At 35.3% G+C, this 26947-nt stretch overlaps 1 protein-coding gene across 7 annotated transcripts in view; it reads right to left on the bottom strand.

Moving 5' to 3' along the window:
- Nucleotides 1-26947, bottom strand: part of CNTN1 (contactin 1) — a 390240-nt gene that overhangs the window by 8856 nt on the left and 354437 nt on the right. For 4 of the 7 annotated variants that reach the window (XM_030822635.1, XM_030822633.1, XM_030822634.1 and 1 more), the window contains one exon: nucleotides 7131-7469. The exons of 1 other annotated variant lie outside the window; for it this stretch is intronic. In XM_030822635.1, coding sequence (XP_030678495.1) covers nucleotides 7357-7469 — 113 coding nt within the window. In that variant the 3' untranslated portion in view covers nucleotides 7131-7356. Of the gene's footprint in view, nucleotides 1-5716; nucleotides 5804-7130; nucleotides 7470-26947 lie in introns of those variants that run through there. 2 more of the 7 variants (XM_030822631.1, XM_030822632.1) reach the window with 2 other exon arrangements.

Raw genomic sequence — 26947 nt, 5'->3', positions numbered from 1 at the left:
CTTATTTATTTGTACAGAAAGGCCTACTGTGAGTTTGCCACTTTGCAAATTTAGTCACTCATAAGAATTTGTCTGAAAAAATGGTAAATTTGTGGTGAAGAGCTTTGTTTTGGACTTAGTCTAGCCAGTTGGGAATTTTCTGGGATTCTTTTACTGGTGGTGTTCCATTCTGCAAATTACTGAATTATGTTTGTTTCTCCATGGGACTGCTGTCAGAACTAGGTGAGGAAATCAATTTGGTATTTATTTTATTAAATTTTATGGCAGAAATGTATAAAAACAAACATTAAAAGAAGCAGAGGTACGTTTTACTTTGAGACACTGAAATCTAACTTATTGTATGGTTAATTTTCTGACAATGATAATTTTAAAAAATTCATGCAGTCCCATTTACTTCCATGAATTAAAACTTGGTCAACGTGAAGCTATTGAGGTAAAAAAGAATGTTTTAAATGTATTAACTGAGATTTTATGAAATGTCTGAAACAAAGGAATCTTTGAATTATTATTGCTTGATTCATTTTTGGCATTTCTGTCTCATCTTTGTCTCTTTCTCCTTGCACATTTTCTCTTGCATAATTTTTTTCTTTCCAGGTTTCCATCCTGTCTAAATGTTATCAACAATGCAAGTACAGACTAGAGTTGAGATGTAAAACTTACAAATCTGTAAGGTAGAAAAATTGTACTTGCCTGGAAACTAGCATACAATTTTCAGTAAAACTGCTGTAATTCAGTGAGGTTACTGTTAACATTTTCTTTGAACTATATATCAAAATTGTTATTTTTATGAATGGTCTAATGTTAAGAATTAAAGGAGGTGTCTTTTTAGAAAGTTAGCTGAATTAGCTTCAAACCAGTTTCTTGGGGAAAATGCTAATGTAATTTTCAATTTTAGATTATTGTAAGCATTAACTTCATGACTTTGACAAAATAAAGTAATGGATAGTCACACTAATTGGTTTTAAGAGTTTCTAAAGAAGAGACCCAAAGAGAAATCAGAAAATAAAATGGGTTTGATCTTTGAGGTTCAACAGAATTTTTGCACATTTGATGATTTTTGGCTTTTCCCTAAAATATCTATTTTATGATATTGTCTGTGTATCAGCTTGCTTATTTTGCTTTTGATGATTTTATCTCCCTTTGCCTACTTGAGATAGCAACACTCAAATACTAAGCTAGGTAGAGAAGAAAAAAGACAGCTCAAGACCTACTTCCTGTTCTGTCAATAGCTAGTTATATAACTTTAGCAACAGAGAGTATTTGGGCTCAAGACGTGGTTCTGATGCTTCTGTGATCTTTGGCTGTTTTACTTCTCAAGGATGTGGATTTTCCTTCTGTAAAATGATAGGGTTCAATGTTACAAGTTTTAAGGTTCCTACTACAGCCCTGAGTCTGTAATTCTAGGCAAACCATAATATATTTGAGAATATCAAGCATTGAGCCATAAAATTTACAAACATATTTGTTACATTTTCTCTTATTTATGCTAATCAAAGTTGATATTAGTTTATAAATATACGTTAAGTGCTTGATCATCTAAGTGTAGTGGCTTCGGTGGGTTTTTCCATCCAGTGAAGCCCACTAATCTTTCTGCTCCTATTTGTTTGGCAATTGTGAATCCAAACCCACATGTCAAGCAAAGTAGATCTTTGTTTGTTTGGCAGAGGTACATGGTTTTCTGGCAGCTTATCCTGGCAGTTGTATTTGTTCCTTACTGTTGACTCTGGCCCTTTCCCTGTCAGAAAACACCAGATCACCAGGATGCATTTCCTCTTTGAGAAAGGAGTGAGCATTTCCAATAGAGTGATGACCAATTGATTTGCTGGGAAATATAAAAGCAACTTCTAGCTGCCTCCTGGCCAATAAGCACATGCTCAACAAGCCCAATTTTGATATTTTTGGGCAAGGTGAGACTATAATTATGAGGACTTTTAAAACTGGCTTACCTACATCTTTAGAAATGCAAGGTGACAGTTACACAAAAGCATGAGACTTGAGGTGAGACAATTCTATCTGCATACTGTTACCACTCACTTGAGTGTGTGGCCTCTCATAAGGTCTTAGTCTAACCAGTTGGGAATTTTCTGGGATTCTTTTACTGGTGGTGTTCCATTCTGCAAATTACTGAATTATGTTTGTTTCTCCATGGGACTGCTGTCAGAACTAGGTGAGGAAATCAATTTGGTATTTATTTTATTAAATTTTGTGGCAGAAATGTATAAAAACAAACACTAAAAGAAGCAGAGGTATGTTTTACTTTGAGACACTGAAATCTAACGTATTGTATGGTTAATTTTCTGACAATGATAATTTTAAAAAAATCATGCAGTCCCATTTACTTCCATGAATTAACACTTGGTCAATGTGAAGCTATCGAGGTAAAAACGAATGTTTTAAATGTATTAACTGAGATTTAATGCAATGTCTGAAACAAAGGAATCTTTGAATTATTATTGCTTGATTCATTTTTGACATTTCTGTCTCATCTTTGTCTCTTTCTCCTTGCACATTTTCTCTTGCATAATTTTTTTCTTTCCAGGTTTCCATCCTGTCTACATGTTATCAACAATGCAAGTATAGACTAGAGCTGAGATGTAAAACTTACAAATCTGTAAGGTAGAAATCTCTCTGTGCTCCATTTACTTATCTGTAAAATTGGGAGTCTAATACTTACATAGTGGGGTTAAAATGCAAAGTAAAAACCATCTATTAATTGTGAATTTGCAATATTAAATGTAGTTTATTCATTTAAAAAGATATTTGATTTTTTAGTGAGTATTTAGTGAGAATATACTCAGTCTGGAATAAGACAGAAGAGACCCAGACCGTGGTATCTGGGTTCTGTTCTGTAGAATACACAGCATTATGTATAACGGATTTTATTCCCAACGTATACAAAATATTTTATAAATAACATTCAAGTTTTTAATTTGTGGTTAATTAACCAACAACCAGAGCCGGCTTATTAGGTAATCTATGCACTTGGCTTTGGAAATAGCTGTTTGACAGAACGTTCTCACATTTACAGCCCCAACTTTGTGGAATACACTGAGTTATCACCAGGAGTAACTTTTCTCAGCCTCAATCAAAGTTAGAAAGACTGGGAACTTCAAATGCCCATTCCACTTTGCCATACTTATAAAAACAAGTGCTAAATTATTCCTTCCCCTGCCTCTACCTTGCCTTCTTGAAATTAGTTTTTGAGGCAAAGAGACAAGTAGAGCCAGAGAGAAAGTTTGAAAATTTACATGTTCCACTATGCCAAGGTTAATGGTTCCTCTTCAGGGCAAGTCTTGAGGGATCAGCTGAGCATTGTGACTAGGACTTCTTGGACATTTTCAACAGATACATGGCCCTGTGGGTTTATTTACATATAAAGAAAGACTGTCCCTTGCAATCATCCCCCACCACAAAAATTGCTCGTTCTATTGCTTTGTTTCTCTTTTTTGGCGGAGACTGGTTGGTGTTTGTGGGTATTGACAATAAAGAGAAAGAGTGAAACTAACTGGCCATGACAGTCAATTTCCCTTAAAATTATTTCATTTATTCACAAGATTCTGGACAGCCTGATCCATAATATGTCATTAACAAATATCTGTTGAATTTTTTTTTTTTTTTCAGACAAACTCACTCAGTCGCCTGAGTGAGTGCAAAGGTGCGATCACAGCTCACCAAAGCCTTTACTTCCCAGGTTCAAGTGATTCTCTCACTTCAGCCTTCTGAGTAGCCGGGATTAGAGGCATGCATGACCATTCCCAGCTAATTTTTAATATTTTTTGTAGATATGGGGTCTCACAATGTTGCCCAGGCTGGTCTGGAACTCCTGGATTCAAGCAATCCTCTCACCTCGACCCCACAAAGTACTCGGATTACAGGCGCAGGCCATGCACTTGGCCTGTTCAATGGATTTTTTTAATTCTTTTAAACCACTTAGTAAGTGCCTAGTTTGTCTAGGACACATTACAACATTTATTTTACTAAATTCTTGTAAGATACAGTTAAAGTATGTATCATTATTTGTATTTACAGATTAGGGAACTAGGGCTTATATTTACATACCTAAAAGACAGTAAACTTCGGTATGGAACATAAACCAGAATCTAAGCCCAGTACTATTTCCTCTGCCTCCTGGCTGCTTCATAAACATCTCTAAATATTGCTAGAGAATGCAGTGATGCCACCTTCCTTAATGTAATGAGTTGAGAGCTGAAAATGACTAGAGGTTTCTAAAAGCCTCAATAGCAACGACAGCCAATAATCCCATTCTCCCACTGGTTTCAAATGGTGATGCAGAGACACAACTGCCTTAGAAACTTTCTCAGGATAAAACCGGGGCAAAAAGTTCTGTTGGTCTTCAGTCATCTTTGGCTTTGAGGCTATGACAAATGAGTGATTCACCTGTTTGAGGCTGTATTTTGGTATTTGGTATTAAGATCGGTATTTGGTATTAAGATTGGTATTAAGATGTGGTATTTGGTATTAAGATTTTTCTCCTAGTGTATTGGTATTTGGTATTTGCTATTAAGATTTTTCTTCCTTTTATGACCTTGAACTCATTTGTTTGTTAGACCTTGGGACCTTACTGCATAATTCAATGTCATCCATCTATCAAAAAGGATTCATTGGTGTCTCTCTGTTTTGCTATATGCACATGAATTTCTTATAAGAAACTGTCCAAATTCATTGAATCACTGAAACTATTAAGAGGATCATAAGCAGCTGAATCTTCTCTTTGTACTTCCACAGCAGAAATAATTTTTCAGCTGTTTTAACAATAGTCTAAAGTGTGTAAGGAGTCACTGGCTAGAATTGGACATTGACTAGTCTAAAGAATTCCTAAGAGATTGTGCTTGTTCAGTTTCTCATCCTGAAGATATAAAATAATTTTAATCACTTTGGATTGTATCTGCACAGAATTTCCTTGGTTCTGTTTATATATTTTTCAGACTTCCTTCTTTTCCGAAAAGGCTCATCCTTAGTCATAGTTTCATGGTGTTAAACCTTGAAATTTTAAGTTCTTTTCAAATTCTTTTTAAGTTAAAAAAATGGGAAAAAAAGATTAACTTTTATCACTTTTGCAGGAGTTTATTTATAAAATCAGAGGAGTAGTTACTTCTTTCTAACCATTTGGAATTCTGGGAAATTCTTTAAGAAACCATTTTGTTTACATTGAACAAATCAAATTCCCACAAGTGAATGGAACTGAAATTCCTTCAATACCAGCATTTCTACCAGTATTGCCAGGCTTCTTTTATTCATTCCATCATACAATTTTTGGTTATTATTGCTTTTCCTCTTTTCAAGACTTGTGTCTTATTATACTCATTTATCTTGACAGTGGAAACAGGGACTTTTAGGTGTTTGTCAATGACGATATGCTACCATGTATGAAGTAATTCATAATGAATTTTCTAGGTATTGAGAGAAATGTTAGGAAAGCTAAAAAGAAGCTTGGGAGCATTGACTCATTTTTGGATGTACTATGTCTTACCTGGATTGTTTTATCTCCTGTTCACTTTACCTGTTTTTCCATGTTGGGGTTCTTGCGTTTGTCACAGGACCACTTCTTTCTCCCTCTATGCTCCCTATTCCTGCCACTACTCCTATAAAAATTGTCCATCCTCCTGCACTACTTAGTTCAGTTCATGAGGTACCATGCACTTAATTATTCATAAGAGAAAATGCAGTCATTTGCAAAGTGCTTTTTCTTCCTCGCCTGTAATATATCAACTTGGGTGCCAAGTCCAACTGATTTATCTCCAGTATAGCTCTAGAATCTCTCACAACTCTTCACCTCTATTGCCTGTGCATTAGAAGTTTAGGACCTCATCATCTCATGCTTATGTATAAGAAAAGTAAAATATAGAAATAAAAAAAATCACGCCAAAACACCAGAAAACAAAAAGCAAAGACCACAAACTTAATCTTCTCTCTATTCACAGTCTAAATATAACTTTTACTCCAATCATACCTCTCTACCTTTATTTCTTAATCTTCCATTCCAAATTCACCAAATAAGATTTAAAATCAAGCAATCAGCCCATCTAAACCAATATCCACTAAAGTGCTTAATTCAGAAATATGAACAAAGTCTTATGTTGATATTCCATATTCTGAGAATTACATTGTTAGCTAGCCATAGGTTGATTTTATAATATATATCAGAAAGATTTCACCAAGCTAAATTAGTTGCACATTAAACTTTAACAATCTTTTCCTTGTAAAGGGTCTACTAATGTACATGTGAGATTTTTAAGTGTTATTTAGCACCTTTCTTCCTTTCTGTAGTGATAATGGTCTACTTTAAGTTAAGCCTGTGTTTAGAATATAATCTTGGACCAGGAATACATGGCTGTTTCTTTAGAGGAAATAAAATATTATCTAAATATTTATTTATAATATCTAGATATTTATAAATATTATAAATATTTATAAATATCTAGATATTTATAATATAATAAATTATTATCTAAATATGTTATATTTAGATAATACCTTAATTGGACTATATAATTGGTACTTTAAATATGTTAGTTTTAACTGAACCAGATGAATTTTCCACTTGTACAGATGGAGTCTAGAAGATTAAAAGAAAGTAATCTGAGTTTATTTAATTTTTTCCTCCTCCAAGAATCATGTGGATTCTGTCTGTTTAGATAATGGCAGAGGCTATGTCAGGTCCTCTCCCAAATAGTTAACAAAATTTGTTTGGGAGTTGGAGTGCTAGAAATTTTAGCTGTGCCTGTCTAGCATTCACTATTTATTCTGCAATATAGTAGTTACTTATAGAATGACCTGGGTATTTCTGGGTATCTCTGTTTCTCTTCTCTTGTTGCTATGTCATGTCCCAATATCAGGTTCTTGCTAAAAATTGCCATATGGAACTAATCCCATCCTAACATAGTATACAGATTAAGAGCACATGCTTTAGTGTTAGAACTAGATCGTTTGAATTCTGGCTCTTAGCTTAACCAGCTGTATGACTTTGGACAAGTTACATAAACTCTCTGAATTTCAGTGACTTCATCAGCAAAATGGTGATAGTAACATTTAGCTAATTGTGTTATTGTAACAAAGATACAGAGTGCATTGCTATTATAAATAAATATTTCATGATTGGTGGCTCATTGTATTATTATAGCTGGAAAATTATTTTCTAACCTACTTCGTTTGTTGAAAAATGAGTGCCATTTGTCTGTGGTCTCTGCAGGCCACATTCCAAAGAATTCTGGTAATGGACTCAGGAAAGAAGTATCTGGCCAGGCCCAAACTAAAGGGCATTAGAAGGTATTTAGGATTTAGGGTACCACTTAATCTAAGCTGGGAGGAATCAGGGCTCTTCTGACTACAACTTAACTACTCTGCATCTCCAAGGTTGTGCAAACCCAAAAGAGGATCTAGGTACTGAGGTACCTGTGCTTCTTCAAAGTAAGAGCAAATCCGTGGCTGTAATGTCCCTGTGTGGGAAGCTGAGAGGGAAGAGAGAGGAAGTCACTGCTGAGAAAGGTACATTGACATGATCCAACTTAAAGATGCTGGTTGTTTTAACTAAGCGGGCAGGAACCACCTAAATGTGATTAAAATGTGTGTTTCTGTCCAAGTCATTTTCCTTTCTTTAGGATTGCTTCTCAGTTTTAATATAACAGGAAAAAACTTAACTGCCAAACCTCCATTCATGAATTTCAATTTAATAAGAACCCACTACTTCTGTGGCCAGTACTGGGTGCAGAAATGGCCTTTCTTCTTCTCAAGAGATCTTGGTTGAATTATAGTAAACCACAACTGATTATGGTGTGGTAGACACAATTGCACTTAGAATGCCAAAGATATGAGGGGAGCAAAAAGGAGGGTACTTCCAGGTGGCGGCAGAAAAGGGGTTTCCTGGAGGAGGAGGCAAATACACTAAGAAAGAAGAGATGGGGCAAAATATATGAATGGGTTTTAGAAACACCCACTGTCGTGATGGTAACAAAATATTTACCAAGAAATGCATCGCGAAAAAGGGAGAAGCTAGTGAAAGTTATCCTGGATATTCACAAAAAGTAAACTCTTATTCTAAGCCATTGCTTATAACACTCTAAATTAATGTAAAGTTATAGTTGATCCTCTCAGGTATATTAATTTCCATTTCATTAATTCATAGACCAATCCAAAATAATAAAAAAATTTCCTTAACACTTCAACATATTTTATCATCTTCTAGGACACTAATTTTATAGAAAGCAAATACATATTCTATTAGACTATATTTGAAACACAGTTGGGCAAATGTCAGAGAAGTTATTAACCTAGAAGAATCGCCATAACAAAAATATTTGCTACTTGGAATGATGCCTAATCTTTAGTTTTAAAACGTGCAATGTTGGATTTCATCTAATTAAAAATGGCTGAAGATAAACTACAAATGACATACTGTTCATTGACTATGCAGCAGAACTGTGGAGAAAATATATTAAATGATTGAAACAATATTTTAAAATTAACACATATAAATGAAAATTCATCAAATTTGCAAAAATATATTGCACGACTTGACATTCTCTAAGCCATATAAGTACATTCAAGTACATCTAATAACTAGAGAATGAGTTCTTTAAATGTGACATGGCAACTGATAGTGTAATTTAAAGATATTATTCTATGTGAAGTTCCTTATTCGTGTGCTAGCTTACAGAGTGTATTAGTAACTGCTGAAGATAAATAAAATAATTGAGCAACTGCTATGCTCTGTGGTAAGTGCTTTGGTTTATATTATCAATAGGTTAATTATAAAGACAGGAAACTTGTTTATGTTTAAAATGAGGAGAGAATTACCATTTCTCTCTTTGCTAAAGCAGAGACTGTAATCATATTCTCACTGTGATTTTTCATCTTTTGTATAACTAACCTTGCCTCATACATGTTATGTTCCAGGAAAAGTATGTAAGACATTAGGCATTGACAACAGTATCTACTTAATTTGTAGAAAAATTTTTATAGTCAAATATGTTCCCGGAAATATGTATAATACTATGTTTACTGTTGCCTGTAATATAGTTGCCTTATTTTGTTCCCAGTATCGATGCTATAACTCCTAGCAAAATTTATTACTAATTTTATCATTCTCAAATTTTAGAAAAATAAATCTTATTCCAGAAAGGATAGTATAGAGACTTTAGGGCACTATATAGTCCTAAATAATCAAGTAGCAATAAGAAAGCATACTCATTTTCACTTTAATTTGAGAATAATATAACTTCTCTTTCTTTGAGGAAAGGGAATTAGCCTCTAAAATTCAGATATAAAATATTTCCTTTTATATTTATTTTCTCTGGCTTATAAAATATTGATTATTGTTTTACAAGTTTCCATGAACACGATTAAGAGCTGGCATACCATATATATTTTTAAAGAATGAAAGAACAAGAAGACAATAGAGTTTTGGGGACTTTTGCCTTAGTGGCACACTGTATTTATTTTAAAAATGGGTAAAAAAGGATTAAAAAATCAGAGTAAGAAAATGCTAAGTTAAATGATTCTTTATTCCTTTAACTGAATCCAAAGTTCAACAAGTATAATAAGAAATATGAGCTAGCATTATATTATTTGTAATGATATTTAAATATATGTTAGTTATTTTAAAATCTGTTAAAGATTAATTAAAAGTTCTTGATGATGACAGTTTTTAGTCCCAGGAGCAAAAGCAAAAAGAATAACATGTGGCTGCAGAAAGTTACAAAAGATATGTTCAAACATCTAAATCATCAATATAAAGGGCAAAATAATTAACAAAATTACAAAATAACAAGAGTTTGCAGGAATAAGCAACCTTATAAAGAACTGACACTGCATTATTGGCAAATATATATATAGACATATATATATGTCTATATATGTCTATATATATGTTTATATATATATATATATATATATATATACTTTGTGAAAACATGAAAGAGACAAAATCTAAATAAATTTTATCTGTGAACTACTTTTTCCTCTACATCAAATTCATTTTGGGTATCATATATCCATGGCAGTGTATTTATATGTTTAGAAGTTTAGTCAGCCATTTGTAGTGACTCTATAAAAAGAAAGAATGTCTTTTTATTTATAAAAACCAAGGCTTTCTAAAAATAAACTCGGACAATATAATGTCACAAAAGCACTTGAGATACTTGGAAGAATGTAAGAATTATGATGACTATATTTTTCAAATGTGATGGCATCATTATTTTTTCTACTTCAAATATTTCTCTATCAAATTGGTTTGCTTTATATTTTAGACTTCTGCTTGGATTACAATATCTATGTAGTCTTAGAATCACACATGCCAGTTCTCTATTTGCTAAGAACACTTATTATACTAAATATATAAGTGCTTTTTAATTCATTTTTCTTCTTGTGCCCATTTTAAGAATTTCTTGTTTGGATTTTATTGGCTCTCACATTTTAGATGTATTCTTTATAACTTTAAATAATATTTCAAGAATTCTTTTTGGCTTAAATTTAATTATAAAGCATATATTGGAAATCTGATTCATGTTTCGTACTTCTTGAAAATACATAAATGTTCTTAAGACATTTACTATTGAAGTCTTCCAGATATTGTAATCCAACAGTATTTATCTAGATAACTTTTTTTGCTAGTTAAATTGAAAAAACAAATACTGAGTCAAAATGGTTTGCCAGGCTCTTTGGGGGATAAAATATAAATATTTACTTATAAGTTACAGGCTACTTCATTCTAAAAAGGATTTCTGATCGTTTATGAAGATAGATAAAGTATGATAAAGAAAACAAATAAGAAAATTGAGAGGAAAAAAGGTAAAGTTAGGAAACATGATACAAAACAAGAGGTAATACCAAAATAGAAGCAACATCACCTAAAGCTAGTACAAATATTGCTAATATTTATTGTGTCTACGTTGTTCCAGGCACTTTTTAAAGCCACTGCGTATATATTCAGACATTTTAAAGTAAAATATACAATACTTTATATATTTTGCTAGAGACATGTAGCAGATTTGGCTCTGAGCTTTGGCCATGCAGTGCAAACACGGAAATACATCAGCCATTGAGTTTCCAATGTCTTTATCCAAAAGATAAAAACAAGTAATGTCTCAGGAAGAGCTTATCTACTGCTGGTCTGAAGACCAGAGACAAAGTTTACGGAAGAGTCTAGTTGGGCAGATATCCAGGATATAATCTGTACTGGAGGCCAACACAGTATTAGAAATACAAAAAATTGGGAAAGCATATTTATCACAGTATTCTACCCCCAGAGTTCTTTTAAAGTAGAGCACTCTACTGAAGGAAGATGCTGATAAACTATTTGGAGTGTTTGTGTGTGGAGAATGAGTCTCCTATTTAATACATTCCAATAAGTAATATCTACACTGCTCACAGAGAATGGAATATTTAACTGTAGGTTTCTTTTTTTTCGGGTGTGTGTGTGTGTGTGTGTGTGTGTGTGTGTGTGTGTGTGTGTTTGTGTGGGGTGGATGTTAGGAGATGAACTGTTCCAGAGTTTAGACAGAAGTGATCCTCCTTGCATTCTTCCTCTTACAAGATCTCACCTTCTCCATTAAATACATAGTATGCAGGAATTTCAAGACTCATCTAATGTTAATATTAAATTATTTTATTTAGACACTAAATATTTATTTATTGGCCTAGACCAGGGTGCTCACTTCTATAGGTTCACCAATACCTGAGAGAACTTTCATTCACAGTTCCTTAAAAAGAGGACATTTTTGTGTGTGTTATATAGAAATATGTCCTCAACAATCGTAGAATAATATAATAGTAGATTTTGTGTATTTTTTTGGTTTTGTTTCTGTACTTTTTAATTGCCCTCAACTAAGCCAATAGCATAAGACTAAAGTACAACTGAATACAAAATTAATTATATAAGATCACAAAACAGGCTGGGCGCGGTGGCTCACGCCTGTAATCCCAGCACTTTGGGAGGCTAAGGTGGGTGGATCACGAGGTCAGGAGATCGAGATCATCCTGGCTAACATGGTGAAACCCCGTCTCTACTAAAAAATACAAAAAAATTATCTGAGTGTCGTGGCGGGCGCCTGTAGTCCCAGCTACTCAGGAGGCTGAGGCAGGAGAATGGCGTGAACCTGGGAGGCGGAGCTTGCAGTGAGCTGAGATTGCACCACTGCACTCCACCCTGGGCAACAGAGCGAGATTCCATCTCAAAAAAAAAAAAAAAAATCACAAAACAATGTGTTCTAAAAACACAGCTCACTGAAGGTTTGGATTGATTGATTCATAGAATTTACTGTGTCTCCAGGGAATGGAATGAGTGAGAATCTCCACCGAGCATGCATTCTCAATAGGGCCAACATGGCCTCCAACTAAGTGAAAGTTGGTTCTTGTGGGGTGGGAAAATCTGAAATCTCATAATAATTTTGGATCACTAAAGGGCCACAGAACATAAATAGCTACACAGTGGGTTTTTGGTATTAAAATTTCATAAGTGGTAACACTTGGAAAAATAATGTGTAACAAGGCTTCCTAGGGAGGCAATAATGAAGAAAGTTTGAGAAATACTGATATAGAGTGTTATCTTTCTCATTCATACTTCTGGTTAGAATTGGGTGGCAAAGGTTTAAGATATATAAAAACAGGTTTTAATGTATTCATTTATGGCTCACATCAAAGGTAGACACCATTACTCTCATTTACACGAAAAGAGAATATACCTATGCTAAATAATCAAGGCATATGATAATGGTTTGGCTGTGTCCCCACCCAGGTCTCAGGTTGAACTATAATCCCCAGTGTTGGGCGAGGGACCTGGTGGAAGGTGATTGGATCATGGGGATGAATTTCCCCCTTGCTGTTCTTGTGACAGTGAGTGAGTTCTCATGAGATCTGGTTGTTTAAAAGTGTGTAGCACTTCCCCATTCTCTCTTTCTTGCCACTGTGTAAAAATGTGCTTGTTTCCCCTTCGCCCTTCTGCCATGATTGTAAGTTTCCTGAGGCCTTCGCAGCCATGCTTCCTGCACAGCCTGTGAAACTGTGAGTCAATTACACCTCTTTTCTTTATAAATTACCCAGTTTCGGGTAGTTCTTTATAGCAGTGTGAGAATGGACTAATATAACATATAAATAATAAAAACATACACAAATTTATAATAATATTGTAGACATCTTGGCTGGGTGCAGTCACTCTCATCTGTAATCCCAGCACTTTGGGAGGCCAAGGCAGGCAGATCACCTGAGGCCAGGAGTTCAAGAGCAGCCTGGCCAACATGGCAAAATCCTGTCTCTACTAAAAATACAAAAAATAGGTGGGCCGCCTAGTGGCATGCACCTGTAATTCCAGCTACTCGGGAGGCTGAGACAGGATAACTGCCTGAACCTGGGAGGTGGAGGTTGCAGTAAGCCCAGATTGTGCTACTCTGCACTCCAGCCTGGGTGATAGAGCGAGATTCCATCTCAAAAAAAAAAAAAAAAAAAAAATACAGACATCTTAATTAGTTAAATCAAATTTTGTAGGACATTGGGAAATAAAATAAACAGGCTTATGTTTGCCAGAAACTGGCTTATATGTCATGAGCTGGGCAGTTAATGGTAGTGACCCAGATTGGCAGAGATCAGGCAAAATATAAATATGAATATGATCTAGTCCCCTTCTCAGATAGGAAGCCATTAAAGGCTTTTGTGCAGAGACATGAGAAGAGCTGACATATTTTAAAATAATCACTGTGGTCATTATATTAAGAATGAATTGTAGGTGTTAAGCACCAAGCGAAGAGCACAATTAGATGGCTAGTGCAACAGTCCTGGAGACAAGGCATGGTGGCTGGACCTTATGATGGTAGCAGCAGAGGTGGATGTTTCTAAATACATTTATTTTAGTGGTAAAACCAACAGGATTTCTTGACGAAATGAATGTGGTGTGTTAAAGAAAATGACGCCAAAAATTACTTCAAAGAAGGTTGGAGATACTTTATTGAGATGGGTAAAACTGCAGAAAAAGCAAACAAAGGGAGATGGGGAAGAGTTCAATTTAGATGTCTGAATGGAGATAGCAATCAGGCAGCTGAATAAATCAGAGAAGACTGACATTTGATTGTTTTCTGCAAATACATGCCATGCACTTAAAGCCTTGAGACTGCATGAGATTACCTAAGGGCTAAGAGGAAAAGAATTACTGACGTACTGAGTCCTGGGAGATTTTAAAGTTCGAAGGTTGGAATGATTACCAGAAATCAGAAAAGGAGACCGAGAATAGCAGCTCATAAGGGGAAAAGAAAAATCAAAACAGACTGGTGCTCAGAAAGCCAAGAAAGAGAAGTGGCCATATGCATCACTGCTGCTAAGAGGTTGAGTAAGGAGAGGACTACTCCTAAATTAGAAGCTTGGAGGTCATTAGCAACCTCGACAAGAGCTGTTTTGACAGGGTGTTGGGGTGAAAATCTGATTGTACCAAATTTAAGATAGAATTTTGGAAGAGGAATTAGGTGGTAAAGATGATAAATTATTTGTTGAATTTTTCTCCAAAGAAGATAATAGAACATGCGTTAGTTACTGGAAGAGATTTTCTTCTTTCATTTTTCTTCATTTCTTCCTCCTTCCTTCTTCTCTTTCTCTCCTTCCTTCCTTCATTTTTTTTCCTTCTTCTTTCTTTGAATTGTTGCTCTGTTTTGTTTTGTCTTATTTGTTTTTTACCCCCTTAAAGGTGGGCAATATTGCAGAATACTTGTATGGTGATGAGAAAAATCAAATAGAAAAAAAGAAATGTAATGATGTAGAAGAGGAAGGAAAGGGTAGTTGAAGCAATATTCTTGAATTAGCGAGAGGTGTTAGAATCTGGCTTCCATGTGGAGGAGTGTCCTTAGGAACACAGAACATTCAGCCAGGATCTTAGGAAGAAAGGCAGTTCACATGGGCACATATGTAGGTGTCGAATGCTTCAGATTGCTTTTATTTCTCAGAGAAATAGGAAGCAAGGTCATTGACTAAACAGGGAATATGGTAAAGCTGTGTTAGAAATTAAAGGAAAGAGAAAAAGAAGGTGTGACATAGTTATCTAGGTGAAAGAAAGAGTGGATGTGCTAGGAAAATCTAGTGGAATGGCCCAGCAGCACTATGGGCCCACTTGAAGTTTTGTGGTCATGAATTCAAGGTGAAACCAGTGTTCATGTTGGCATTCTTCTCTGGCCACCTTTAGCTGGGAGAGTGTAGGCTTGGAGCAAGTAGTGAGTTAAATTTAATCCATTCCTTTAGCCAAGTGAGTATGGTGAAGAGAGAGAAGCAAAACGGAACCTCTGGGAGGAATGGGTGGTCTATGCAAGGGAGTAATCATATTATATGGCTGTAGGATTTAAGCTGGATATGGAAAGAGTGAGGATACGAGGAAGGTAAGGGACACAGATAGTGGTCTGATCAATGGCTTGTCCTTCCTGATAGGTCAAAAACTTTTGGGAGTCTGAGTATAAAAGTAAGAGGGAAGATAGGAAGTGGGCAGAGGATAGGATGTTTGAGATTATGTAGACAGTAATGAAAAGGGTTAGGGTAGAACTGTGGGAAGAACACCAATAAGAGAAAGAAACTGAGAGGACAGAGTAATGCAAAAATCATTTATGCCTACATTGTATCACTAGAAAGTATGAAAGAACTATAAAAGAGAATGGCATTCTCTCCAATGTCATTTGGAAGAATGAAAATTATCTGAAAACTAAAGTCTTCAAGGAATGAGTAAGAGTGGCCCTAGAGGCTAGCAGAAAACTTGGACAAGAAGGGGAAATGGGTGGGAGAAGGTGATGGTATGAGATTCCAAGCAGAGCTTTTTAGGCAAGAGAGAAAGAGAATACTGTAGAAGTGACAAGAAGGAAGGTCATCTACCCTCCACCAGGTGAAGCCTTCAAGGGGTATGAGAGAGACAGCCACCACTTTTGAATAGACTGCAGAAGGGGCAATGTCATCAGGGAGAGCAAGATTTCAGATAAAGTTAAAAGGTGAAGGAAGCATTCAGTGAATAGATGGAAGTTACAGAAGACTCTACTGATAACTGATGGTGAGTTTTAGAGGAAACAGCGGGAAGGTTTTAAGAGTCAAGTATGAATAGAGATGTCAGAAAACGGGCACCTGGATCTGTGTTAATCAGAGAGTCCTGGGTTTCTGTAGGTGACTGTCATAAACAAGGCTGAAGGGCATGAACAGATTAGATCTCAGAGTCTCTAGGTATGTGGTGCTGGTGAGAGGGTGAATGTTGGGGATGGGAATACAAGGGATGGGAATGCAAAGGGGAGATCTTGGTAGGGGCATATGGCTTCTGCCTGGATGTGGACACATAAAATGTGAACAGTTATATTTAATCTGAGTTTGGGTTTGGCCAAGTGAGAAGCATAAAGAGGGAAAGGGACAAGGTACATAGGGCAGTTGTTTTCAATATGAACCATGGAATCTGAGCTGACATTCAAGGCAGGAGCTGAGGACATGAGGATGAATGAAGGACAAAAAAAAAAAAAAAAAGGAATAAGCAATAAGATCACTGGTAGTCTGGGTGGGGGAAGGTAGAAGAACTGCTGGAGTTGGGAGGAGATTTAAGGAAATAAACTAGAAAAAGAAGAATCAGTGGTCAGAGAACACAGTATTTAAAATCAAATTAAAAAAAGTTTGCAGTTATTAGTAATATCAAGATTTACAGGGGTTCTTAAACTTTTTTGTGACGTGGACCCGTTTAGTGGTCTGTGGATTTCTGAAAATACTGAGAATAATGCTCTTATTACATGCATAAAATATAATATAGAGTTTTTAAAAAACCTATTATATTGAAATTCATTTATCGAAGTATCAAGATACCAAATGTAAGTTACTAACACATTAACACATTAAATAACAGGATCTAGGAGCAGATTTAAGAAATGTATTATTGAAGTAATACTTCAACAGCTGAAATATATGAGAATATGTGTGATTGTTATTGGTAACAGAGTAATATGTGACCTAAATTCACATATTTTAAAATGCCAAATTTCACTTAGAAATTCATGAAAATTATAATGTAATTTTTTACCGTCCAAGTTTCAGAAACCCCTCAAATTCAAATTCACACTGAAATCTGTGAATTCCTGTTTAGGTTGTGATCATGAGTGGGTGCAGGACACAGGACAAGATCATCAGAAAAGAAAAGTAAGATAAATTAAGAGGCTAGGGCGTTGGATGGATCTTCTACATGGATGTTGATATCCTAAAGATTCACAACTTCTAGGCACATCAGAATTCTAAGGCATCTCTATGGGCTAAGGGTCTTGAGGAGTCAGTCTCTGTACTCTGCCACACCCTCGACTCTTCCTGCATTTTCTGTAACCTTCAATAACCTTCACTCTTCCTACTTCTCCTGGCCATGTGACCCAAGACTGGTTATTTGCTTCTGAGCCCATTTTTAAGAAAAAGAAGTGAGAGTCAAGTACGCAGGCCCTGAAATGGAAGGTTATAGAAGAAGGACTACTGGCTGGAGAATCTCATACTCTTGAAATTGTTCTAAATTATTTATTTGGTTTTGGTCTGGATGATTTTGCAGAAGGTGTCTATAAAAACTGCCTCTAGAATGTCCTTTGCACTGCTCTCATACTGTGAATAGTCTACCAAGAGGCCTGGCTTCTAGCCTTACCCAACTATGGGAATTACTTTGAGACCTAAATGTTCCTTCATAAATCACTAAAGCTGGTCCCTAATGTAGTATCGAATGGACCATTTTAGTATGTTGACATATCACTTTCCAGTTTAAGCATTTTCTATTCCATTTTATTATGGCATTAAAGGCTTCCAGTTATATTTATGAGAAATTTCAAGGGTTTTATTTTTAACAATCACAAAGTCACTTTCTTTTCTAAATGGTTTTCAAATTTATGTTATAGTGAATAAGTGTCAAACCTCAGGAGAGAAAATTTAAAACCCAGTTCCCTTTCTCAGAACAGACAATTGTCTCTATATTTTCCTAAGAGGGTTACAAATTTCAACATAGCCTATAATGTTTCAAAGGAAAGTGAATTTTGAAGTTTTGTTTTGATGGTTGATGCATTTATCTATTAAAGATAATCTGATTGTTTTAATTAACTTATGTGTTGCTCTTATTTCAGGAGAGAATGTAAAGTAATATCCTATGATCTGGGGCCGGGGGTAGGTGTATCTTAGTTCATCATTAGGAACAGGATGTTTTCAATCCACTTGAGTGTAAAGAAGAGATATCTTAATGTAACTTTTTATGTCATTAGTAAATCAACATTCATAGAAAAATACAAAATTAGGCTTACCAATAATTCTTCATATAAGACATATCATTGTAAAAGATTATCCATTTTCTCATGACTAATTTATTCATGCATATATCATAAATTGGTTGAAACTTTACAACTAAGTTTCTCAAACCTTGCTGTTTTACATACAGGTGAGAGAAACACATTACTTTTTAGTAAAATTAAAATTTTGCTAATACCCAATACTCAGAAAAATAAAATCATTCTTTGAATAAAGGTATCTCCCTTAGGACTATTGGTTCATTCTCTGAAAATTCTTCACTATAATTACATTCTCCAAAAATGATTAATTCCTTTAATTTCTGACCTCCTTTTCCAAAGCACTCACTATATATGGGAGTTCCTCCTCACATTAGATTCCAATTTTAGTTCCTTCAGCAATATTCTTTCCAGGTTCTACCCTCCCGGTATAACATTCTAAATTTAGAATACATCACCATATGCAGCTATTTGAGGTGAAAGATTTGCCTCATAGATTTCAAAATTGTGGAATAACTAAAATATAAAACAAAACAAAAACATTTACAATTTTTATGTCATTAATGGTGTAAACCAATCCTTAAATATTCCTTTCTACTTGACTACTTAAATATTATTTAACAGTGATAGAGCCAGATAATATATTTTTAAAGGATAAACCTGTGTTTCCTGACTTTGTTTGAACCAGAGTTCTTACAACTCAACTTATTGACATCCTTGGCAATTTGCCCAGCATCATAAATTGTTTTAATCTCAGTATCCATCTTGTCAGCAATTTCTTTTCTTGAATCCAAAACAATCCTGCATTTTGAAGCTAACATCCTAGCCTTTATGTAAATTTCCATTACTCTTTCTCTGCATTTTTATGAAGCTGCTCTTTGACCTAATTTCCTCGTCTCTAATTTCTCTAAGTGTATATCCTATGTCTGTGTTTACTTACCTCATTATTTAACTTTGAACACCATGTAAAAATCTTTCTCTCTCTGCTTCTTTGCTAATTCACTCTTCATATTTTGCTCAGATATTATTCACTCATCAAGGAAGGTTTTCTCAACCACAGACCAGCCATGAATCTTGATCACTTTGAGCAATTATAGAAAAGATATTTAACTAGTTTAAGGAAAGACTTTTGACACAGTTCTGAACATTACGGGGAAGGTTTTTCTGAGGAGCTTCTGTGAAAACCTGGGCTTCCTTTGAAGATGAAGCTTCAAAGGAGACAGACCCTCTTCTTTCTTGGACATTATAGGGTCTGTGTGATTCCTAACACTTCTGCAGAATCTTGCAACCGCAGAGAGGACAGCCTTAGAATGAAGCTGAGACCTCTCAAGTGGAGAAATGGGGAAAAATTGCTCTTTAGTTAAATTTTTGAGACATGATTCCACAAGGGCTTTCTTAAGCAATTTTGAATTGAGAGTTGAGTTGAGAGTTTGTTACTAACAGCTGAAAATATTCTAATATTCATAATATCTAATACATACTCTCTGTTCAGCGATTTTAATTATTCTTTAACTAGAAGTAATAAATCCTTGTTTTCCTTGATCTCCACTTATATTAACCATGCAATTTGCCAACTTTGGGCAACACCAACAAACATCTGCTATCTCTGTTTCCTCCATCTCCATCCAGGCTGCTATGCATTGCAAATGAAGTTATATAATTATGCCAGTTGGTTCTCTGACAAGTTTATGTCATCTGACCTCAGCTGCTTTCTCAGTTTTGCTAGATGATTCTCTTTTTCTCTCTCTTCACTTGAATGTCTCATAGGCATATTGAACTGGCATATTGAACTCAGCTTGTCAAAATTTGAACTACCTCTTCTTTTCTTCATGTATTTTCAGCAGATGATTCTGTTTTAATACAGAATTCTGCTGCTTGTTTCAGGAGATGATTGTGCTGGTCTGTCTAAATCCTTAAAGTTCTGCCATATCCATTTCACATACCTCATAAAATCATCAGAAAATACTGTTGGGTCTTCCTCCATATAAATCCTGAATATAACTGCCTCCCACTTCTACTCTTAGTACACTAGTCAAAGCTGTCTTCATCTCTTGCTTGGACTATCACCTAACTGATCCCCCTGTTTCCAGAGATTCACAGAGATTTGCACCACCATTCATGAGATTTCTACTTCCCTTCCAAAGAGTGGTTGAGATGCTCTATTGTAAAATACAAATCTGATCATGTCACTTCCCACCTTAAAATGGTTCAGTGGCTTCTCATCACCTTTAGGATAAAATTTAAAGTCCTTAATCAGGACCTATAAAACTCTATGATTCAGATACACCTATGTCTTCCCCATGGCTTGCTTGGCCCCAGCCGTACTGGTCTCCTTGCTGTTCCTTGAACATCTAAACATACAGCCAGTTCAGGGCTTTTGTACTGTTCTGGTGGGAATACATTTCCTTCCCTCCAGATAACTTCTTCGACTTTTCTCTCACTTTATTCCATTTTTTTCCAGCATTTCCTTATCAGAATAAGCCCTTCCCTGGCACTCTTAGTGAAAACAGATGCCTTTGCTCTCTCCCACCTCTCTTTACCTTCCTCGGCTACCTTCAGATATTATCACTATCTGACAAAACTTTATGTATTGCCATATATTATTTATTTTGCCTCCTCCCTTTAAAATGTAAGTTCTATGAGGTTTGCTTAGAGAAATAAGACTTTCACCCACACTATTTTGTGAAAGTTGCTCTCTCGAAACTACCAATGACCTCTGTTTGGGCAGAATTTTGTCCCTCCCAAATTCATATATCGAAGTTCTAACCCCCTAGTACCTCAGAAAGTGACTGCATTTGGGATAGGGTCTTTCAATTGATAATTCAGGTAAAATAAAGTCATTAGAGTGGGTCTAATTCAATATAAATGGAGTCCTTAGAAGAAAGTACAACACGCATGCACGCGCGTGCGCGTGCGCACACACACACACACACACACACACACACACACACACACACACTGAGGGAAGGCCATGGGAAGACATGGCCATCTACAAGCCAAGGAGAGGGGCCTTAGAAGACACCAACCCTGCCAACACCTTGATCTAGCCTCTAAAATTGTGAGAAAATGAGCAAAGCCACTCAGTCTGTGGTACTGTCATGGCAGCCCTAGAAAACTAATACATAGACCTCCAAAATGCCAAACTAACTATTCTTTACTCAACTAGTTCAACCCTCTTTTGACTTTTGCCACTTTAAAATAAATTATGTAAATTAGTATTTTCAAAAACTTTATTTATTTATTTATTTTTGAGATGGAATCTCTGTCGCCCAGGCTGGAGTGCGGTGGTGCCATCTTGGCTCACTGCAACCTCAGCCTCCTGGGTTCAAGTGATTCTCCTGCATCAGCCCTCTGAGTAGCTAGGATTACAAGTGTGTGCCACCGTGCCCGGCTAATTTTCATATTTTTAGCAGAGATGGGGTTTCACGATTTTGGTCAGGCTTGTCTCAAACTTCTGGCCTCAAGTGATCCGCCCACCTTGGCCTCCCAAAGTGCTGGGATTACAGGCATGAGCCACCACACCTGGCCTAAAAACATAATTTAAAAACAATACCATCAATGCCTGTGTACTCACCAGCCAGGCAAAGAAATAGAATACAGGCACTACCCCAGAAGCCTCTTCCTGATAATTCTCCAATCACTCCACAGAGGCGACACTGGACTGAATTTTGCATCAATCATTCTCTTTTTGGGGAAGTTTCACATGTTATATGTAAATTGTGTGTGTGTGTGTGTGTGTGTGTGTGTATTTATATTAAACACACAAACCTCTTTAAACATCAATGTATTTTCTATTTTTAAACTTCATGTAAATGGGCTTATAGTTATGCGTAGCTTAATGACAGGAATGTCTTCACAGAAATGTGTCATTAGACAACTTCCTTATTGTGTGAACATATGACTATATCTAGAAGGCATACTGTATTTATAATCTATTGCTCTCAGGATACAGACCTCCACAGCATAAGCATATTACTGTACTGAATAATGTAGCCAATTGTAATACAATGGCAAGTATTTGTGTATATATATATATATATATATATATATATATATAAAAATATAGAAAAGGTACAGCAAAAATGTAGAATTATAATCTTATGAGACCACCATCGTATATGTGGTACATCACTGATGGAAACTTTGTTATGTGATACATGACATTATATGTATTGTTTTGTGACTTCGTTTATGTTCAACGTTAAATATTTGGGAACTTTTATAATCAGAATTCATCATTTTGCATGAAAATAAACCATACCAATCTATCGTCAATAACATTTAAAAACAAACCTGGAAAAATATTTACACAAATATGGCAGGAAAAGTTTTATAATCTTCCTTTATACATTGATTATAACATTTTGAAGGAAGTTCTTAATATGAAACATAGAAAGGGCATGAACAGAATTTTACAGAAATGGAACTATAAACAGCTGTCAAACACATCTGTATATTTACATTAATAGTAATAAAAAATAGTGAAATAGTATTTTTGCTCAACAAATATTTTTAAAAGGACAAAATGCTACAAAAATTTGTTTAATGATAAAATGCAGGCATTGCTGTTTAGATGACAGTTTGGCAAGTATATGCCAAGCCTTTAAAAAGTCATGACCTTTAATCCAGTAATTGCACTTCTAGCAATTTCTAAGAAAACAATTGGGAATCCAGAAAAAAGGTCTATACACAAAGATATCCATTATGAGGTTATCATAATACTGAAAATGAAAATATGGGAAGTAACTAAATATAATGGCTACACTATTATCTATGGGCCTTGGTGATTAGGTTATATTAATCACTATTTTCTGAATCTTGGGTAAATCTTGCTTTTAAATACCTTCATCATATCACTTCAATATCTGGAGCTTTTATTCTATAATTTTAATGGTGCTACTAAAAATAACAATTTCTATACCATGAAATTGATTTAGAAGCTAAGAGCTAATTTATTTTCCTTCCTTCATTTCATATTTCCTAAAAAAATCCACATTTGGCTTGGTTCTCTAAGTTTTGATGATTATCATATAAAACTCTTTATTTTTTTAGAAGGTATGAAGCATTTTCTCTCAATCTCAGCATCATTCTTCTTGTTCTCAGTGCCCTCCTGTGTCTCCCTGGGGTAAAAATGTGGACACTATATTCCCTGCAGACTCTCCTGCCACCAAAAGGCAGAAGGGGAAGAATTGGGAAGTCATAGAAAAGCAGAAGCCAGGGTCTTCACATACACTCTTTAACCATTTATCCTGGAAAATATCTTGTTAGGATTTGCTTTGCTTCTTAGAGTCATAAAAAAACCTACGGTAGCCTATAAATTAATTATTTCTGAAAGAGAGTGCCTTGTTCTGATTGTGTCTCAGACTTGCTTTCTTTTCACCAGCTCTATCAACTCCCTCCCCTTTTGTCTCACTCCAATCTATTTTCTGCACAAAACCAGAAAATGATCTTAAATTAGATCATGTCATTCATCTCCTGAAAGCACATCAACATTTTTTCCATTGAACTTACAAGAAATTACAAACATCTGAGTATTGCCTTTTAGATATAGTCAAGGCCAGGCTGTTCATAACTTCACCCCTCTTACCTCTCCAACCCCATCCCACATGACTCTGTATCCTCACTACACACTAGTTACACCAGCCTCCTTTCAGGTCCTTGACATGACAAGCTCTTCCTTTACCCACACTTTTGTCATATGGCTAGTTCCTGCCCTTTAGATTTCAGCCTACGTCACCTTCTTAGTGAGGCTTAACCTAATCATCCTACCAAAAACTGGTCTACCTCTTTTTATATTAGCCACTCATTTTTCCTTGTATTTTAATTAAATATAATTGTTTTATTATTTGTTTGTTGGTTCTTTATTCTTCTGATATCCATTAGAATGGGAGTTTCAGGAGGGTTTGCAATTATTGTAACCAATAGCCCAGCAGAATGCCTGACATATGGTTGGTGTTTAGACACTCATTGAATGAATTAATTTACTAGAGAACAAAATGTTTTTGAAAATCTGTAATGTTTGAAGAGTAAGTTTTATTTTATCATAGGAAAAAAATAATTGGCACATTATAATACTGAAATATAACTCTGGAGACTAAGACTTTATTTCATTAATGAAAATTATTCTGGTAGAAAGTAAATCTTGGAGGATTATTTTAAAATTTCCTTTCCATTCTTACATGTGCTCCCTCAAGGAATGTTTCAGCAAAATTATTTCTGAGTCTAAGTAAATGAGCAAAATAAAATATTGAAGTTGTTGTGAGAACTTGGTAGCAGCTAATGGAAACCTTAGGGACAATTTCAAAAACCCCAGGTTAGTTTAGATACAGAGGTGCTATTTATGGCCTGACATAGAGTTAAAATGTGCTTCTAGAAGTTGTACTTAAAGCTTCTGAAGGACAATGAAGACTCTGGAAATTCCCTGTGCTGGAAGTTGTCCAACAACTGCTGGATCAAACTTGGTCACTGCAGGAGTTATGTTAGTAATCATCAAGGCTATGAGTTGCCTCCCAAAGTTGAATTTAGAGACTCACAAAATATTACTTTGTCCAAATAATTTATCTTCCAACTTCATGTTTGTTACAAAACTGGGAGTGCTAAGTACATTTATATGGTTAGGCAAGGCTTTGAGTGATTAGTCATGATTCAATGGTAATGAAGAGAATATGTATTTTAGAGGTAATTTAAATGTAAGCTATTTGTCAATCTAAAAATATATAGGCTAGATTTATATACTTGAATACTCAAATTGATCCCATGAAAAATGGTGTAAAGGAAAACAAAATATTTGGTTATTTCTAGATGGTTGAAGAGACAGCATTTCCTGAATGATAATATCTGATTGTATGTTAATCACAGACTAAATTTAATAACATATGAAATGAATCTAAACATGCTACCATCCTCTTGTCCCTCTTACACCGCAAGACTTAGGAAGTGGAGAAGGGAGAACAGGAGTAGTGATGGAGTTAAACATATAAAAGTTGTACCCAAAAAATAGTTTTCTAGACCTCCTTCTGCTACTGGGCAGAAGAGGACTAAGCAAAACAACAAAATGTGTTTTCCATCACAGTGTTTAAGTCAGTGGGTTTGATTATACAGTTTAACTTAATATCTTGGAGTTAACAAAAATAGTAGGTTAACTATTCAGATTACATCATCGGTGGTAATATCAGGATAAATTACAGATTTATTAGAAGACAAAATACAAAAAATGAATATATAGTAACTTTAAATCAAATGGAAAAAATGCCTTGCTCTTTTAGAATCTATCCTAGACATCCACCACTGCCTTCTTTCCAGTTCAGGACATCATTACATCATTATTTTTTTATTTTTATTTTTTTGAGGTGGAGTCTTGCTCTGTCGCCCAGGCTAGAGTGCAGTGGCTCAATCTCAGCTCACTGCAAGCTCTGCCTCCTGGGTTCACACCATTCTCCTGCCTCAGCCTCCCAAGTAGGTGGGACTACAGGTGCCCGCCACCATGCCCAGCTAATTTTTATTTTTTTTGTATTTTTAGTAGAGATGGGGTTTCACCATGTTAGCCATGATACTCTCTATCTCCTGACCTCGCAATCCACTTGCCTTGGCCTCCCAAAGTGCTGGGATTACAGGCGTGAGCCACTGTGCCCGGCCCAGTACATCGTTATCTTTTAATCATTCTGTGGCAATAACCTTGTACTTCATCTCCTTATATCTTAGTCTCCTACTATATATATTTTCCACAATCACCAATATGATTTTCCAAGTGAGAAAATCTGATCATGTTACTCCTACCTTAAAAATTTCAAATGATTACTTCTTTCTGCAGAAAAATGTTCAGACTCTAAAATGTTCTGAAAAGTCTTTCTTGATTCAGCTATCTATAGTCTATTTAAAACTAAAAAGAAAAAGACTTAAAATATGAAATAATTAAATATGTGCTTCTCTGAGGATATTTATTTATGACCGAGGATCCTTGTCAATTGATATTCTAAAATTTATAGAAAACATGTAGTAATCCAAATTAGCTTATTGAAATTAATATTGAAAATTATAGCTATATGTGTATTTTCTTAATTTGCTCAAAATAATTTATTAAAAATGGTTTTTGAAGGATAATATAGAATTATTAGGGATAGTATGTGTGTGATGAAACATTTGTTGTGTTACATTTGCCTTGATATGCACTACAAATATTCAATAAAGAATAAGTTATTAAAGCAATGGATAACAGGGTTCAAGTCAGATAGAAGTGCAGTTATAGATAATCAAATCTGAAATATTTCCAAAATATGTCTAAAAAGAAGTCTTAATTTTTTTAAGAATCAAGTTTGCAGATCAGCACATGAAATAATATAAATCATGAACCTAATGGAGAAGTATATCAGTTTTCTAGAGATGAGAACTATAGTTTTAAGTTGCCCAAGTTATTCTTGTTAGTGAGCTTTTCTCTATACAGAATTCATGAATTAATTCAACAGTTATTTGTTAAAACCCTGCTACATGCCAGATAGTCCCCCAAGTGCTGGAGATTCAAAGGTCAACTGAGGCAAACAAGAGCTTGCTCCCATGGAGCTTAGCTTCAAGTAAGGATGGAGAGAGATGATAAATACAAATTAATAGGGCCGGGCGCGGTGGCTCACGCTTGTAATCCCAGCACTTTGGGAGGCCGAGGCGGGCGGATCACGAGGTCAGGAGATGGAGACCACTGTGAAACCCCG

Source organism: Nomascus leucogenys, chromosome 11 (genome assembly GCF_006542625.1).
Source record: "Nomascus leucogenys isolate Asia chromosome 11, Asia_NLE_v1, whole genome shotgun sequence".
NCBI lineage: Eukaryota > Metazoa > Chordata > Mammalia > Primates > Hylobatidae > Nomascus > Nomascus leucogenys.
The sequence above is the reverse complement of the archived record's forward strand: the minus strand, read 5'-3'. Positions and strand labels throughout refer to the sequence as shown.